Source organism: Pygoscelis adeliae, unplaced genomic scaffold (genome assembly GCF_000699105.1).
Source record: "Pygoscelis adeliae isolate BGI_AS28 unplaced genomic scaffold, ASM69910v1 Scaffold174, whole genome shotgun sequence".
Lineage (NCBI taxonomy): Eukaryota > Metazoa > Chordata > Aves > Sphenisciformes > Spheniscidae > Pygoscelis > Pygoscelis adeliae.
In genome coordinates this window covers 168,912-183,720 of record NW_008824676.1, presented here as the reverse complement: position 1 = coordinate 183,720, position 14,809 = coordinate 168,912, and the positions used below count along the sequence as shown (strand labels likewise).

At 40.7% G+C, this 14,809-nt stretch overlaps 1 protein-coding gene across 2 annotated transcripts in view; it reads right to left on the bottom strand.

Moving 5' to 3' along the window:
* Nucleotides 1–7,292: 7,292 nt before the first annotated feature.
* The window catches only part of ALPK2 (alpha-kinase 2), a 48,976-nt gene continuing 41,459 nt past the window's right edge, over nt 7,293–14,809 (bottom strand). For both annotated transcript variants that reach the window (XM_009323053.1, XM_009323052.1), the window contains one exon: nt 7,293–11,450. In XM_009323053.1, the coding sequence (XP_009321328.1) occupies nt 11,216–11,450 (235 nt within the window). In that variant the 3' untranslated portion in view covers nt 7,293–11,215. The remainder of the gene's footprint in view (nt 11,451–14,809) is intronic.

Here is a 14,809-nt window from a genome sequence, read left to right as displayed (position 1 = left end):
CATGTACAGACTCAGAAAACAGACAAAATCAGTGAAAGTGAAAGATGAAAGCCCTTGAAAAAGTTTCAGCCCAAGCATTTATAGGCTTGCTTCCTTGACAAGGATGGGAATGACAGAGCAGTTGTAATAATCATGTTTGAAAAACAAAAACGTCTGACCTGGTAACCAGGCAGTGAAGGTTCATTTCTCTGCTATTTACCAGCCAAGGGCCACTCAGAACTCAGCTCGTACTGCCAGTTCATGCTTTCACTGAGGTTTGATTATATGTACTCGCAAACCAGTAGTTAAACTGGTCCAGAGCCCCAGTGAGTCTGTATTGACCAATCAACACTGGTTGAACTAGATTACATTTAAGAAAAATATACAGAAAAGACACGAAGTTGGATCAAAAGGTAAGGATTGCAGAAGAAATAACTTGTTACGCTGCGCAGAGTGTGCTGGTGGTTCAGGTGTATTCAGTACCTGTAGGCAGCCAGCTAGTTTGTGTGTGTTAGTGTCTCCCCTCTGCTGGCACTTCAACTTTTGATGCTGTAGAATAGAGTGAGCTAAATTTCCCTACCTGATGATCTGCATATAAACATCTGTATTTGGGAGCCTTGTGCCCTTATCCTTAATTTCCTGTTACAGCTCCTTCCACTGTCTCAAACGAGGGCTGCTGTTTCTGCAGTAGCCCTCAACCTGCATCTCATCTGGAGAGCAGATTCTTTCAATTTCCTTCAGAGGGCCATGTTCTACTCCCCACAAGCTCCAGCGCTTCAGCTGACCTAGTGGTAGTTGCCCATACACAATCTCTTATTTTGGGGCATGCAGAGCTGCACTTCTCACAAATGCAAAGATCTGCAAAACAAATTGCAGCATGCCCTGATTCAAGCTAGGGACTGCCTCTCCTACTTACAAAAGCTGATATTTAAAATGGCGACCACTGGGTCTTAACAAGTACAGAAATGTGATTTTCCTCCATAGCTGTACCACATTCAGCACACATGCCTCAAACATTTAGATTTTACAAACAGCTGACGATAGAAATTTGTGCCTTTCTCTCTCGTTTCTCAGCTGGAATGCACGATGGGAGTGCTGACAGCAGACTGAGAATAAAGCAGACACATTAAGGCTATTAATGTGTGGGAGTGACACATCACCAGGGCAGTGAATTGGGAAAGATAAAAAATGATTGACAGGAAGGCTAAGCCCATAGGAGGAGTTCTCTAGGGATCTCAGAGTCTGCCTTTTGAATGCTTTAACTTGCTTAACAGGCTTTTGCAACCAGATCCAGAAGACTATTGGAGAGTCTAGTTTTATTACACATGGGTAGCAAATGCTCCCAAATATGTAAAAATGGGAATGCATTTACTGAGCTTAAAAAAACATGAGATGGATAGTTTAAAAGCATTATAGCAAGATGTTCTGTCCTCATCTCTTGGCACAAAAAGACAACTCCATCCCTTCCCATCGTGCTTCTAACCAGTCCATACAGCATTCTGAGTCAGAAAGTTCAAGTTTTCAGTAGCTACAAAAAACATTTTGGTACTCAGCACATACAAAATCTACCCAAATTCACGCAAAATGGAACATTAATGTTTAATGTACTCTGCTCTCCTTGAAAGATTTTTACCAATTCCAGGGGAATAAAGGAATATCCACTCTGTGGTCTGTCTCTTCTTTTTTTTTCCTTTCTTTAAGTTAGCAGACTTCATTACAGTTATCGATTAGTTACTAATATTAATTTGTTATTCCTATTAATGAACATTCACTAGCTGGCTTGCACTTTCACAAAGCTACATTCTATCTGCACAGGTCAGTGTTTCTTCTAGTTAATATCCAATATGATCTTGCACAGATGATCACACTAGTTGACAGTCTTTATAGACTGAGGAAAAAGCGGATACATGGAAGAGTAAGATACAACACCCAAGCTCTGGTTTCTAATCTCCTCTGTTCCCTGTGCTCCCTTCTCTGTTTTCTCTGCTCCTCTGTAGTATTCAGATGTGATGATGACACATAACTGAATTTCCATGGCTTTACAAATCGCTGTGCATCATGTGACCCTCAGTTACTGTTTGTGTGCTTTTAGTCCACTCCTGACAAACAGGATCTTTTACGGGATTTTTTTATACTCACTGAGGATGTGCAGAAATGTTATTAGACTTGCAGGCTAAACAAACACAGAAACACACTCTGTCCTATTAAACCGAAAAAAACTGTTCTGGGAAGAAATTGAACACTGCAGTCATGTGTATGTTAGTTACACTGCTTAATTCACTGTTGCATAGGCGTTGACATGTCACAGAAGAACTTGCATTGATTAAAACAGGGGAAGTGAGACTAGGAGTACAGACCAACTTGCTGTCTTGTAAGTGGGCTAGCTCTAAAATGCTGGTAAAAGCAAGTATATGGAAAAAAAATATAATCTTTAGCATTGTGATTCCTCAGATCTAACATAGCTCTATAAAAGTCAGGTGCTTATTCTGAGCTGTCTCCATCAATAAGAGAAAGACACAGGTCCTTGCAGAGAATGATTCATTCCTCCCTTCACAAATTTGTCTCTTAGGACAGGACCAATTACTTTCTCAAGGTGCCTGTCCATCCCCTTTGCCTGTAAAGGCAAGCTTAAAGTTACTTAGCTTTTGGATGACTACAGCTAGCTGGGAAAAAATATTCACCTCCAAGAAATTCTGAATCCTGTCTCCCACTTCCTTGGTGAGAATCCTGAGGTACCACGTATAAATATGCATAAACATGGTCTTTTCTCTGTGTTTTGCAGATCTTTGAAGCACCCATGCTGAAGTCTGCAATGTGTGCATACTACTTCTTCTATGGACTAATGATCTCCTACTACCAGAGCTGTGGAGTGTGACAATGGTGTTTGTGTCCAGTCTATCAAACGCCATTATCACACTAAATAGCTACTGGTAGACAAGACATCAATTCAGAAAAGTATGTGAACTGTAGCAGTATGTTTTCCCACCATGCTGAGGAATAAATAACCTTTTCACATGTATGTCAGGATGACTCTGCTCTTTCTTTTATAAGCAAACCCACCATAATATGTGGGAAATACATACTCTGCTACATGCATTTCCAGATTCCCATTGTAAAGCACATGAGTCACCTTAAGGAATCATCATTATAATGTCATCATTAGGAATGTCAATTTCATTGGAATCAATGGTGTTGTGATTACCTCTGAAAAACAAGGCCAGCTTGGGATTTTCTTTTTCCTGTTGGATTGACCATGACTATAGAATACTCAAGCCAATTAGCTGATGTAGTCAAACTCTGGCTCTTATTTTGGCATCAAATTAAAACATAAGTTTGGAACATTAATTGACTGAGATGCTCATGACATTTTTCAGACAGAACACTTTCCAAAATTCTGATAAAAAGCTATTACCTCTAGCTTGAAACATCATTTATTCAGGTTGCTGCCATGTGCATGGCACAAATCTAGCCACAGCAAACAAGCAGCTCTCATCACCTGATCCTGTGTGCACCCCTATCACAAGACCAAATACATATCTACTGTGTGTTTGGGGCAACACGAACATGATTCATGTGTAAGTGAGCTTTTAGTTGTATAAAAAGAAAAAGGCGGCAGGTCCTTTGTGAAAAGGGTAGAAAGGGCAAGGTGAGGGCTGGGCTGCCCCATAGCATAAGGTTGGGTCCCATCTTTTGCCTGAAAGGAGCAGGTAATGAATCGGAAAGACTGATGTAGTGGGCCAGATCTAAGACATCTGGCACAGACTGGGCATCTATAAGACCACTAAGCATTAACACTAAGAAGGGACATTGTTCTGCTACCGCTGCAAAACAAGCAACCTCAGTCACCCGTAAACACAACCAGTATCCAGCAGCAACAGAAACACTCCCAAAGCCAGTATTCTCCTGCTGTCCAAGACTCAGTAAATCACAGTAATTTCACACCCACAATATTTTATGGCAGACTCTCAGTGAAATCAGCAGAGCTGCAGGTAATTATGGCTTATTTTTCCAAAGGTCTTTGCTGAGAACAAGCTTCTAGCTGAGGGAATCTTTGTGCAGGTAAGTTGGAGGGCTGGGGTGGGCAGGAGAGCTGGAACTCCTTTCTCTGGCTTTGCAGGAGGAAAGCAAAAGTTACCTTGTCTGCAAGGCCCTCTGTGTAATTTTTTCGCAGCAGCTACTTTTCTTCTCAACCTTTGATTGAGGGAGAATGAAGAAAGTCCTTTCCCTTCCTCATCACACCTGCAGTGCTTTCTAGGGAGCCTGTACCAGTCTTGCTTGCCCTTTTCCTGATTACTGGCACTGCGATTTTTCTTATTTGAAGAACACCTTATGCTGTTTCCTTCCTCTCACGCAGTAAGCCTCATGTGCTGCTTGCCTGAGCACAATATTCATATCATATCAACAGAAAGAGCAGGAGATTAGGTCTGTCATTTTGGACTAGCTGTATGATTTGCAATGTCACCACAGCTTATTCCACGTCATTCATTCTTTTAGAGGTGCAAAACATGAATCACCACTGCTGGTACTCCAGTGGTGAAATGGCAGTACAGGCTGCCCAGCTTCTACTTGTAATGTTATTAAAGGAAACCCATTTAAAATATTCAGTCAAACATCCATCTGGGCAAACAGTTCCTAACCTTCCCCTGGTGCTCTGTGGCAGGATAGCAGTGTAGATTAATTCTCCCTATTACTTTCTTACTACTGTGCTCTTAAAACTCAAAAATGAAGTTATTTACTGAGGCTTTTATTGTAGAGCAACTTGATCTTTACAACACCCACACAACTATTAGATACACTGAAGTTTCTTGAAGAGGAAAAAAAAAGAAATTAAGGCATAATGGAGCTGCAACCCTGCAGTTCACTGTTAGGTTATGTGAGGCTAAGCTGCGGGAGTTATACTGAAAAGTTCCTCCAATAAGAATTACATACAAATTTCTCTTGCTATGTGGTATAGCGAATGGATTGGGAAATATACTGCCTGTCTTCTAATGGGGTCCTCCATCTTACATCTCCTTGAAGTGGATAAATATTCAAGGCACAGCATTCAACATACATCAGCTGCCTTCTGAAGTTGCATCCTCTGGAGACCTGGGACCAAGCAATTTGTAAAGCAGGTGTATGCATACAGACAGGGAATATGTATCACAGCGCTGCAATGATCTATTCATCCAAGACTAGTCAGTCATAGATTCAAATCCTGAAACTTAGCAGTCTGGCTTTGTTCGTTTGGAAACTTGAAATGAAGAATAATCTAACTTCTATGGCAAGAATCTATCTTCCTGCAGACATTTTGGTTAAAAGTTTCTCAATTTTCCAGTTCTAAAGAAAATTCTTCTGCACCCCAGACATATCTCCCCACATTTCAGGACCAGGCTAACTGTTTTCTATACCCACCAACTTTCTGCTTGTGGGTGAGATTGTTATTTAAGATCTAAAGCTGGAACCAGAGTCTGCAGCTGATTCCCAGCAACTGTGCACTGGTCTTCAAAACTGCAAGCTGTCTTCTTGAATCCGTGGAGGACTGATGTACTCTGATTCATTCACTGCTACCATTGAACACTTCTGATCATTCAGGTGACATTTTCAAATATACTCGGGGTTCTATTTCAAATGGGACTGAGAAGGCCAGTTTCCACTGAGCAATAAAGTTCTAAGGATCACAGACACTTTTTGGAAAAAAGATCAACTTAAAGAGTTATGTGCCTAATATTTTGTGGATATGGACCTACACTGAAATCCCTTAGGTGTTTTTGAAAAACATTACCACTGGAGCTCAGATGTTTTTTAAAGCACGTAAAAACTGCAAAAGAACAGGTAGAATTATCAGTTTATCTATAGGGACACGTACATCTAAAAACTCAATACCTATAGACCATTCATGTGATTAATTGCTTTTGAACAAGAAGAAACACCCTGTAGAAGCTTTACTGACTCCATTCTTGAGTGTTTTATCATTGTTAGTCTGTGTAATAGAATTTAAATCACAAAGCATTAGTGCTTCAGCCTAAACTACAGTGGTGCCCTATGAAAAGCATAACATTTTAAAATTGCTATCAGAACACAGCGCAATTCATTCATTCTATGTGTGCTTAAGAATATTTATTAATATAATAACGTAACTGCTAGCAGCAAGAACTAACCTCTAAATGCTCCTTTAAAAAATGGGTTCCAGTTTCTGCTTTGCTGATGTTTCTGCTGAGATTAGAATACGTATTTATTTGACTTGCTCACAAAACCCATGCTTTGGTTCCCCTATGTAAAAGGCAAAAAGCAAACTTTGGCTCAGTTTAAAACACTGTCTGTGAAACAGGTAGCTGTTTCTCCCATTCATCTAAATGGGCCATTAAATCTAGAGCCCAATGAGAATACTGTTTACCCTACTGATAATTATTATTTCACTGCTTATGATTTTGCAGATATCCACCTGATGCATATTGGTAACACAGGTATACCAAGGTAAAACCATAGTTCTACTAGGTGAATCTTTCTTCTGCTATTGAAGTCAACCGACATAAATAGGACCAAACTTTCTTTTCCCAGTCTGATTTCTTGGTCTAGACCTTTGTATGAAGTTGAGTTTAGATGTACTCAGCTTTCATTCTTTTTCAGATAGCCAGGAAAATACTTCCTGATACAGGGTATATATGTATTTTCTGTAACAGCAAGACTAAGGTGGGTAGAGTGGCTAGTTATCAGTCTACAAAGAACAACAATTATTAGCAAAGTCTTTTTAAAAAATCTGACATGAAAATTGAGACATGGGCAGACAAACAGTCTGTTAATCATCATTTCCCATCAGTTTTTGACATGCATATTGGAGCTCTTTCTGTGTCACTGTCAGACTATCTAGATTTTAAACTCTTTATATCATGATCCAGAAACGTCAGTAAGGAATTGAGGATGTTTTTGAGAGGGGCCTGCATGGACAAGGTATTCCTGCCACAGAGTTCTACCTGCCAAACAAGACAGACAGGAGGGCAGAACAGACAGCTCAGCAAGTGTGAAAGAGGATGGGGCAACAAGGAAACAAAAGGCAAAGACTCAATTCTCTACTTCCCTTAGGTACACCAAAGAGCAATCATCTGAGTACCATGACAGAGCAAGGTTTTAGAACTTGGCTTTAAAGATGGCTTTAACCTGAGGTAGTCAGTCAAGCATTTTCTACTTTTGTAGCTATTAATGTATAACTATCTCAATGTAATTGCACGTGTAGCTGAACTCAAAGGCAATGACTGAATTTTAACAGGATCATGTGACATTACTATAACTGAAGCTTTTGTTCTATTACAGAAAAATTACTGCTTTAAATCAGTGTATTGCCAGGTTTTCCTATTATCATCAGATGGACTTTCCACTGACAGAAATTCAGGAATTGTGACTCACACAGTGTTGTAATACATCAGCAATGTAATATGTCTTTTAACAAACAAAATACATTCAATAAACTCCTGAGCAGTGGAAAAGCATCCATTTTAGCTGGGTGTATGTCTATTTAATCCAAATACGATGGCTTGCTATTATATAATGCTCCATGTACACATTTACTCTGCGAGATCAATAAGAAAATGAAAATTAGCTTTTGAGTACAAATGTTAAGTCTAGTTGAAAGATGAATGAAAAACATCAAATCCATCAAAACAGAAATACAACCAGAATGTGGCCTGAGTCCTTAATTAATGCTCCATCAGTGGGCTTGGAGGACAGTTCCCCACAGAGGAAAACATTCTAAAAGATTCACTTACGCTCACTGCCAGGGGACAAGAATGTCATCATCTTTTCTTTAGAAGGCAACACAGAGCACAGAGCCTTTCATTGTATTGTGTTCCATGAACATGTGGAGCATAAACATCCTCATTCAGATCTATGGTTTCTGCTGTGCTTATTTTGGCCAACAGGTGTAAACAACATTTTCTCCAAGTTTTTGATTAATGAATAAGGAAGAAAATTATTACTCAGTCCTGCAAACCACTGCAGGGATGCAACTATGGTCACAGATGGGTGCTCCGAGAATCCATCTGAGCTTGAATTCTTGCAGGATTGAGACCTCCATCTTTCCAGACAAGGATAATATTCATTGTCTCTGTGCTGTCATCAGTATTGAACACACCAGGTAAATGCAGTAAGGTGATGTTTTTATACAGGCATGAAATATCAACGAAACTAATTCTCTGAAGTTGTGGGCGTGGGAGAGTGTTGATTTCCCAATACCCTGTCTCCTAGAGATCAGAAATATCAGGAAGGTGAACACTTAAGAGGGGAAATGGGAGCAAATTTCCTCCCCAAAGATGCTACATGCCACTATCATACTTGGTGTTTCTTGAACGACCAGACACTGTCAACTTTAGAAAGCTAGGGAACCACTTTTCAGCTCCTACGTGACAGACAGACGAGAGTACCTTAGGTAAAGTAAGGGTGGCCTGCAAACATACACACATGCACATGTGCACACATACAGTATCTGGATCAGGCAATAAGCCCCAAGTGAGCCTTCTCTATTTATAGCAGCGCATGAGGGAATTCAAGTTCAATGGCTATACCAGGCCTCACTTTTTTTATGCAGGCTTCTTACACTGCCCCTTGGCTTTGATGAGCAAGCAGCCTCATAACTGGGGGTGTTACATCATCCTGCACACTATTGACACGCATGGCTACATAAGAACTGGAAAGATCTGTGGTAAACTCTCCTTCCCATATTGGCACTCTCCATTGATGGAAACCTGTCAGGAGCAGAGCTGCTGTTGAGACCCTCTCCCATCACCACAGAAGGGGAAAGGGCTACTCAGCTAGGCCCACTGACACACAGTGTTGGCCTAACAGCACGGTCCCCTGGGCTGGGTGGCCGGCTTCATGCTAACTGCCTGGCACTGACATTCTTGCCCCTGACTGATCCAACAGTTCCAGCTGCAACGTGACAGAGCGCCCAGTATGCCCCATTCCCAACATCTTCTCTTCCCCACCAAAGCTAGCCAGAACCGCAAGCAGCAATAAGCATCAACAGAGTACAGAATTCCAGACTCAAATAAATGATGCACTGATGATTGCCAGGTGGCAGTGGAAAGTGACTTGGTGCCATCCCTATTGTGAGGTGCACTGTCTGGCCATGCACAGTGTCTCGTTCTCTCACACGCACCGACTTCCTTTTGGCTGAGAGAGAGAGGTGTGTAAACTCAGACTGGTTCCTGGTTTGAACTGAGACACCAGAACAGTGGGACTTCCCTGGGAAAACCTCTTCCCTACAGCACAGCCGGTATCAGTAAGACCATCTGCCTCATCTATGCCACATCTCCCTCTGCCTGCTGTGTTTGATAACTCCTTCAAAACTTCTGCTCTGTATACTTTTCTACCTCCATTCTCTTGTGATACTTCAGATTCTCTGCAGTAGCACAGCATTGTCATTCACCCTTATTTTGAAATGAATGGCTTCCCATCCTCAGTACATTGTAATTGTTCTGTCAAGGTTTCATTCTCAATGTCTTGACCCAGATTTCAGTCACACTCAGAGTTTTCACCTTCCTTTGGCTTTTTCTATTTAAAAACTCATCTTTCAAATAGTCTTTCATACATTCAATTTTACGTGACTACAATACCATCCTAATTTCTGCAATACCATTTTGTAGTTGGTCTCCTCCACCTAAGTTAGCAGAAAACTATTAAAAACTCAAATGCTTCAGAACAACACTAGACAACTTCATCCCATGTAACAGTAGGAATTTAAAATGCAGATGTCTGTCTGACACTTTGCTTCCTTCTCTCAAAATGGAGAGACATAGGCATTTTTTTGGCACAGTTAATCTAACCTATTTCAAATGTTTGTTTTTCAGATAACCTGCACTTTGCTCTAAATTCCATTGAGAAGACTTCCATTAACCATAAAGGGAGCCCAGGATGACAATCCTAAATGTTACATCTACATTGCAGTCAGATGAGTTTCTGTCCCTAGTGTCAGCTAGTCCCCAACAGTTTATCTCTTATTTGGCACACACTGCTTATCAATACAAAGCAGAACCTAGTCTGAAATCACTTTTATCTTCCTCAGCACTGATGGGACTCCTACACACAGGTATTGGTTTCTGGCACCACCTGCTATTTAGCAATCACACAGGGATAAGAAGTCTGACAACGTTCACTGTTTGTATTCTGTGTTAGGCACTGCAGGTTGGGTTTTCAACTGCCACCTCCAGTAAACTTGTTGCTGACATGTCCTCTGACATGCATAGCTCCCTCCCCTGGCTGCAAATCTCCACATAAGCTACACTTAAGTTTAATGGAGCAGAGTATCTTTTTTCAGTTTTGGCCCTGCCTAGGCATTTCGGATAAATCATGACTCCTTAGCAGACAGGTACTGGCCCAGGGCACCTGTCTTGTTCCTTTATAAAACAACTCTCTGCTACACAGAAAAGTCATTGTACTTATTCTAGTTGAAAATGCTGCAGGGTACTGAAATACCCTCCATATGTAATGGTTTATTTCAGAAGGTAGTTGTTTGGCAACATGCAGACTCCAAACCTCTATCCTACAACAGGATCGGTGCAAGCACAAAAGTACTGTGCCATGGGGTTCACTGTAGATCGAAGGAAGCTTGCATGGAAAGCAAGGAATTCTATGGAGAACCACACAAGTTGCTCATCTTTAAGCTGATGACATCACTTTGTGAGGACCTTAAAGATTCTGTGGGGGACAGAAGACAGATATGTCCAACCATGAATGGCTTCGTCTTGTATTAAAAGACATGTAAGTGGGAGAAAAAACTACAAGAATAGGATTATAGTAGGATTACAATATGCAAAAATCTGGTAAAAGAAACATTTTTTCTATAGCAGCCTGAGCAACAATACTGTGCAAAACTTTTACTAAGTGGTATCTTAAATATATTGATGTCTATGTAGCAGCTGAACCCACCGGGTCACAGGCAGAGACACACAGAAGGGAAGATGTTCTCCAGTGACCTGTGGTGCACTCAATGTCCAAAACTCAAAATGTGCAGATACCAACACACAAAAGGATTATAAAATAATCCAGGCAGATGGCTTAGTTTGTCTTGAAACCTTGCTCTGGTGTTAAATCTCAGGTACCAAGACCATAGAATCAGCTCCTTTCTTTGTTCCTGACATCAGCATCAGGATGACTTCAAAATAATGTCATAAGGCAAAAGACTAAAGTTATGCCCCCACCAGGTCATTGGTGCCTATCACTACATATCCTTGAGAGGAGTTTTCACAGGATGGGACAGTGCAACTCAGTGCTCTGAAGAAATGAAGTCTCTAGGGTCTCCTGCTTTCTTGGGCACTGTTTTCTTTATAGTCGATGAGTTTGGTAGATTTTTGCTTTTCATGGATGTTGCTTTCCTCTGTTTTTGATGAGTGGTTCGGAGAGATTTCAGCCCCAGCATCTCACAGTACTTATTGCACTGGTGGAGGGCTCTGAACTGCTCAATGAAGGAAATCGAGCAGTTGCCTTTAAAACCTTTGTATCTGTAGCAACAAAGAAAAAAAAAAGCCAAATGGGATTTCAAGATTCATTTTCAGCACAGGGAGGCAGGGTATGGCTGTTGACTCATAAGCAACTTGAAAACATTAAGCAAGTCTCTTCCATCCATGCTGTTTTGAGAAGCACTAACTCTGTCACAGAAAATCAAACTGAGCCATCAAGACGTGAAGGAACCAGGCAATAAGTAGCAACAGAAGAGGGAAAAGGGTTAAAGAGGCATAGTTCTGTGGTCTGTATCCTGGCTACTATCTTTCATTTCATTTAGTTGGGAATATAATTGTCTGCTGGCTTATTTTGTCTCAGTAACATATAAATGAAATCCATTCTACATCTATGAACAGTTCTTTTGACTACCGTGAAGAGACAAGGTTGCTGCACAAGATATTGTCAGAACCAGAAGCTGTTTTCATCCGAACATGTACGTAACTTCTGTGCTACGCTCCTCCCTCACCCAGGCTTGACTACAAGATCCCAAGGAGCCAAGCCTCTTGGGGAAGAAGGATGTAACGAGTGTTCCTGAGGAAGGCAGTCTCATCTAGCCTTCACAGTTCCCAAGCCACCACCATATCTCCCACTGCTACCTCTCCCTTCTTCAGTGGGCTAAGCAGAGCCAGGGAGTAGGCAGAGCATGTACATCCCTCTTCTCCTCACCCTGCCACTGGTTGCTGACATTCCTTCTGGTGCCTGCTTTTTAAGCTGCATCAGCTTTTTTTAAAAGCTGCACCTGCTTTTTAAAGGAGTAATTTTTGGTCAAATTACCAGGATGGAGAAGGGAGAAGAAAGGCCAGGGTGCTCCTCTCCTTTTTTGGTAACCTTAAAAAGTGCATGTTCTACCCTATTCTCTTGGTTCACTGGACACACAATGTCCTCAGCTGTGAACCGTGAGTTATCACTGCACGAAAAACAAACAAACAAGATTTAGCACTGAAATTAACACAACATGCTCATTGCACAGCATTCCAGAGAACTTCTTTCCTCATGCAGATTGCATAGTGCTAAAGAAAACACTGTTTCTCTGAGGCCAAACTCTTTCTGACCATTCTGTGCTGTTAGAGCTTGTGGTATGTGTAACTGGGGGAAGGTCTCCATTAGTGAATGGCTTCTAAATTGTACAGTCCACATTGCACTCATATGTTTTGTATTCAACAACACCAAACTATTGACCATTCCAAGCCCTGAAAAATATGAAGCTGTTATTTTGCACTGCATGCACTATTCATTCACTGACTAGATGACTGATAAATAAAACCCAGACAGAATTCCATCTCCCAAACTTGACAGTTGGGGGTTGGCCCAAACCAAATCTTCCTTAAATCTGAAGGGGGAATGTTGGATTTGTCCCCAGGCTTAAACTCCCCAATGCCTCTTTTTGCCATGTTGAGCAAAACTAAATTTGTCAATGCCCTGAAACCAGACAGACTTTCAGATCCACATTTGGCAAACAGCCCTCCTGTTAATCATCATGACCACAGGTCACTGTGTTCCTCATTCCTTCATCTTTGTGTTTACCATTCTTGGATAAATACCTGGGCACTTGTGCACAGCTTCTAAACTGGCTCACTGTTTGCACTTAGAAGCCAGTCACTGTGTTGTATTATTTTTGTTTACATTTGCCAAAGAATCTACTAAGTAGCTTATTTAAAGGATTGATTGCCTGACTCTGGTGCGCCCCAGTGGCTACATTGAAAACACATTCCAGGCTTTTCGGTTTCTAGTTAGGCTTTGCCCTCTACTGACAGAAACTGTACTGCAACTACCTCAGCGCATTGCTTTGGGTTCGTTTGGTTTCCAATTCACTGATAAAACAGACATAAATGCTCATCCAGAAATATTTGTTCAGACTTGGAATATGAGTCTGGACCCCCGAAAAAATCATTAACAGCAATGAGCAATGCTGAATATAGGTACAACATTTTAATATATGCTGTTTATTGTGCTTGGTTTACAAGAAACACTAGGGTATAAACAATGGCCGTGAATAATTCATGACAGTTGCCATATTGGCTTTTGTAAATTCATCAATAACAGTTTGTACTATGACATTAGATTATTTGAAAGCTTGATTATACCATGAGCATGGCGGGGGTGTGGTGGGGGAGATGGATTTTTTTTTTTCCAGGTTTTTTTTTCCCCTGATCACAAGTTTAATCTTAGAGTGAAATTAGAATTGTATTTAATTTACATTCCAACCAGGAACAATATGAAGGTTTTTCCATTCATCGAGGATCACAGAAGCATTTCCCAAGGATATTTTTGGTTTGCCTTGATGTGATTGGCCCAGGCTTAGAAGAATTGGAGGCAGAGGACCTGTCTGTGATCACTGAGGTCATTACCTCTGCAAAGAGTGGTTGAGGAAACTATGGGAATTTCTGTTTGCAATTACACCAAAAATTACACAGCTTTGTATCTTCTCTAACAATACAGTTAAAATCATAACAGTATCATACTATATTTTTTAGTTAAGTAGGACTATGTATGTTCTCCCCAACATGTGGGATAGACAATCTCTCATCAGCATGGCTGCACACTACCAAAAGCAGCAATAGCCAGTAATACAGATGAATTCTGTGTACTCGTTTGTTTTCTGCATCCAGGCTCGTGGAATTAAAAATCAAACTGCAGATATTAATGCAGAGGTGACCATTCTGGGAAAGGAGCATGGAAGAAAAATACAGGACCAGGAAAAATCTGTTGTCCTGTAGCAATATCATTAGCTAAACGACAAACAAAATGATACTCAACATTTTGAAGACATTGTTCATGAAGGGAAATTATATTCCCTTATATATGACTGAGGTGATCCTTACTGCAGCTTGCATTGCATATCCATTTTCTCACTTCACCTTCCTCTTCCATAGTCCAACATGTGTTTTTATAGGAGTAATTTCCCAGAATATTCTGGTGTCAATTTTTTAATAATTTAAAAGATATTGTAAGGGTTTTTTCCTGTACCACGGGTATATAGACAAGGTCCAGTTTAGTATAAAGACTCAATACATGTGTTTGGATCTGCTTTTTTCTATCAGTTTCTCAAAAAAGAATATGAATTTAAAGCATTGGTCACAGGCATTTATCCCCATCCCCTTTCTCTTTCCAGCAGCCAGCTGATTTGAATGACTGCCTACACTGCCTATTTCTATCAATGGCTCTTTTGGCCTGTGGTATAACTAGAAGCTTTAATTATCAGAAACTTAAGAGAAATGGAAGAAAGTTAGAGCGTTAAAGACCTATATCTTTACACACATGCTTAAGTCTCCTAAAAAGACCTGAAGCCATTGCAAAACTACTAGGAAACAGGCCTCTCTAAATATTATGAACAGATCTTTTGTTTTATCTCAGAATT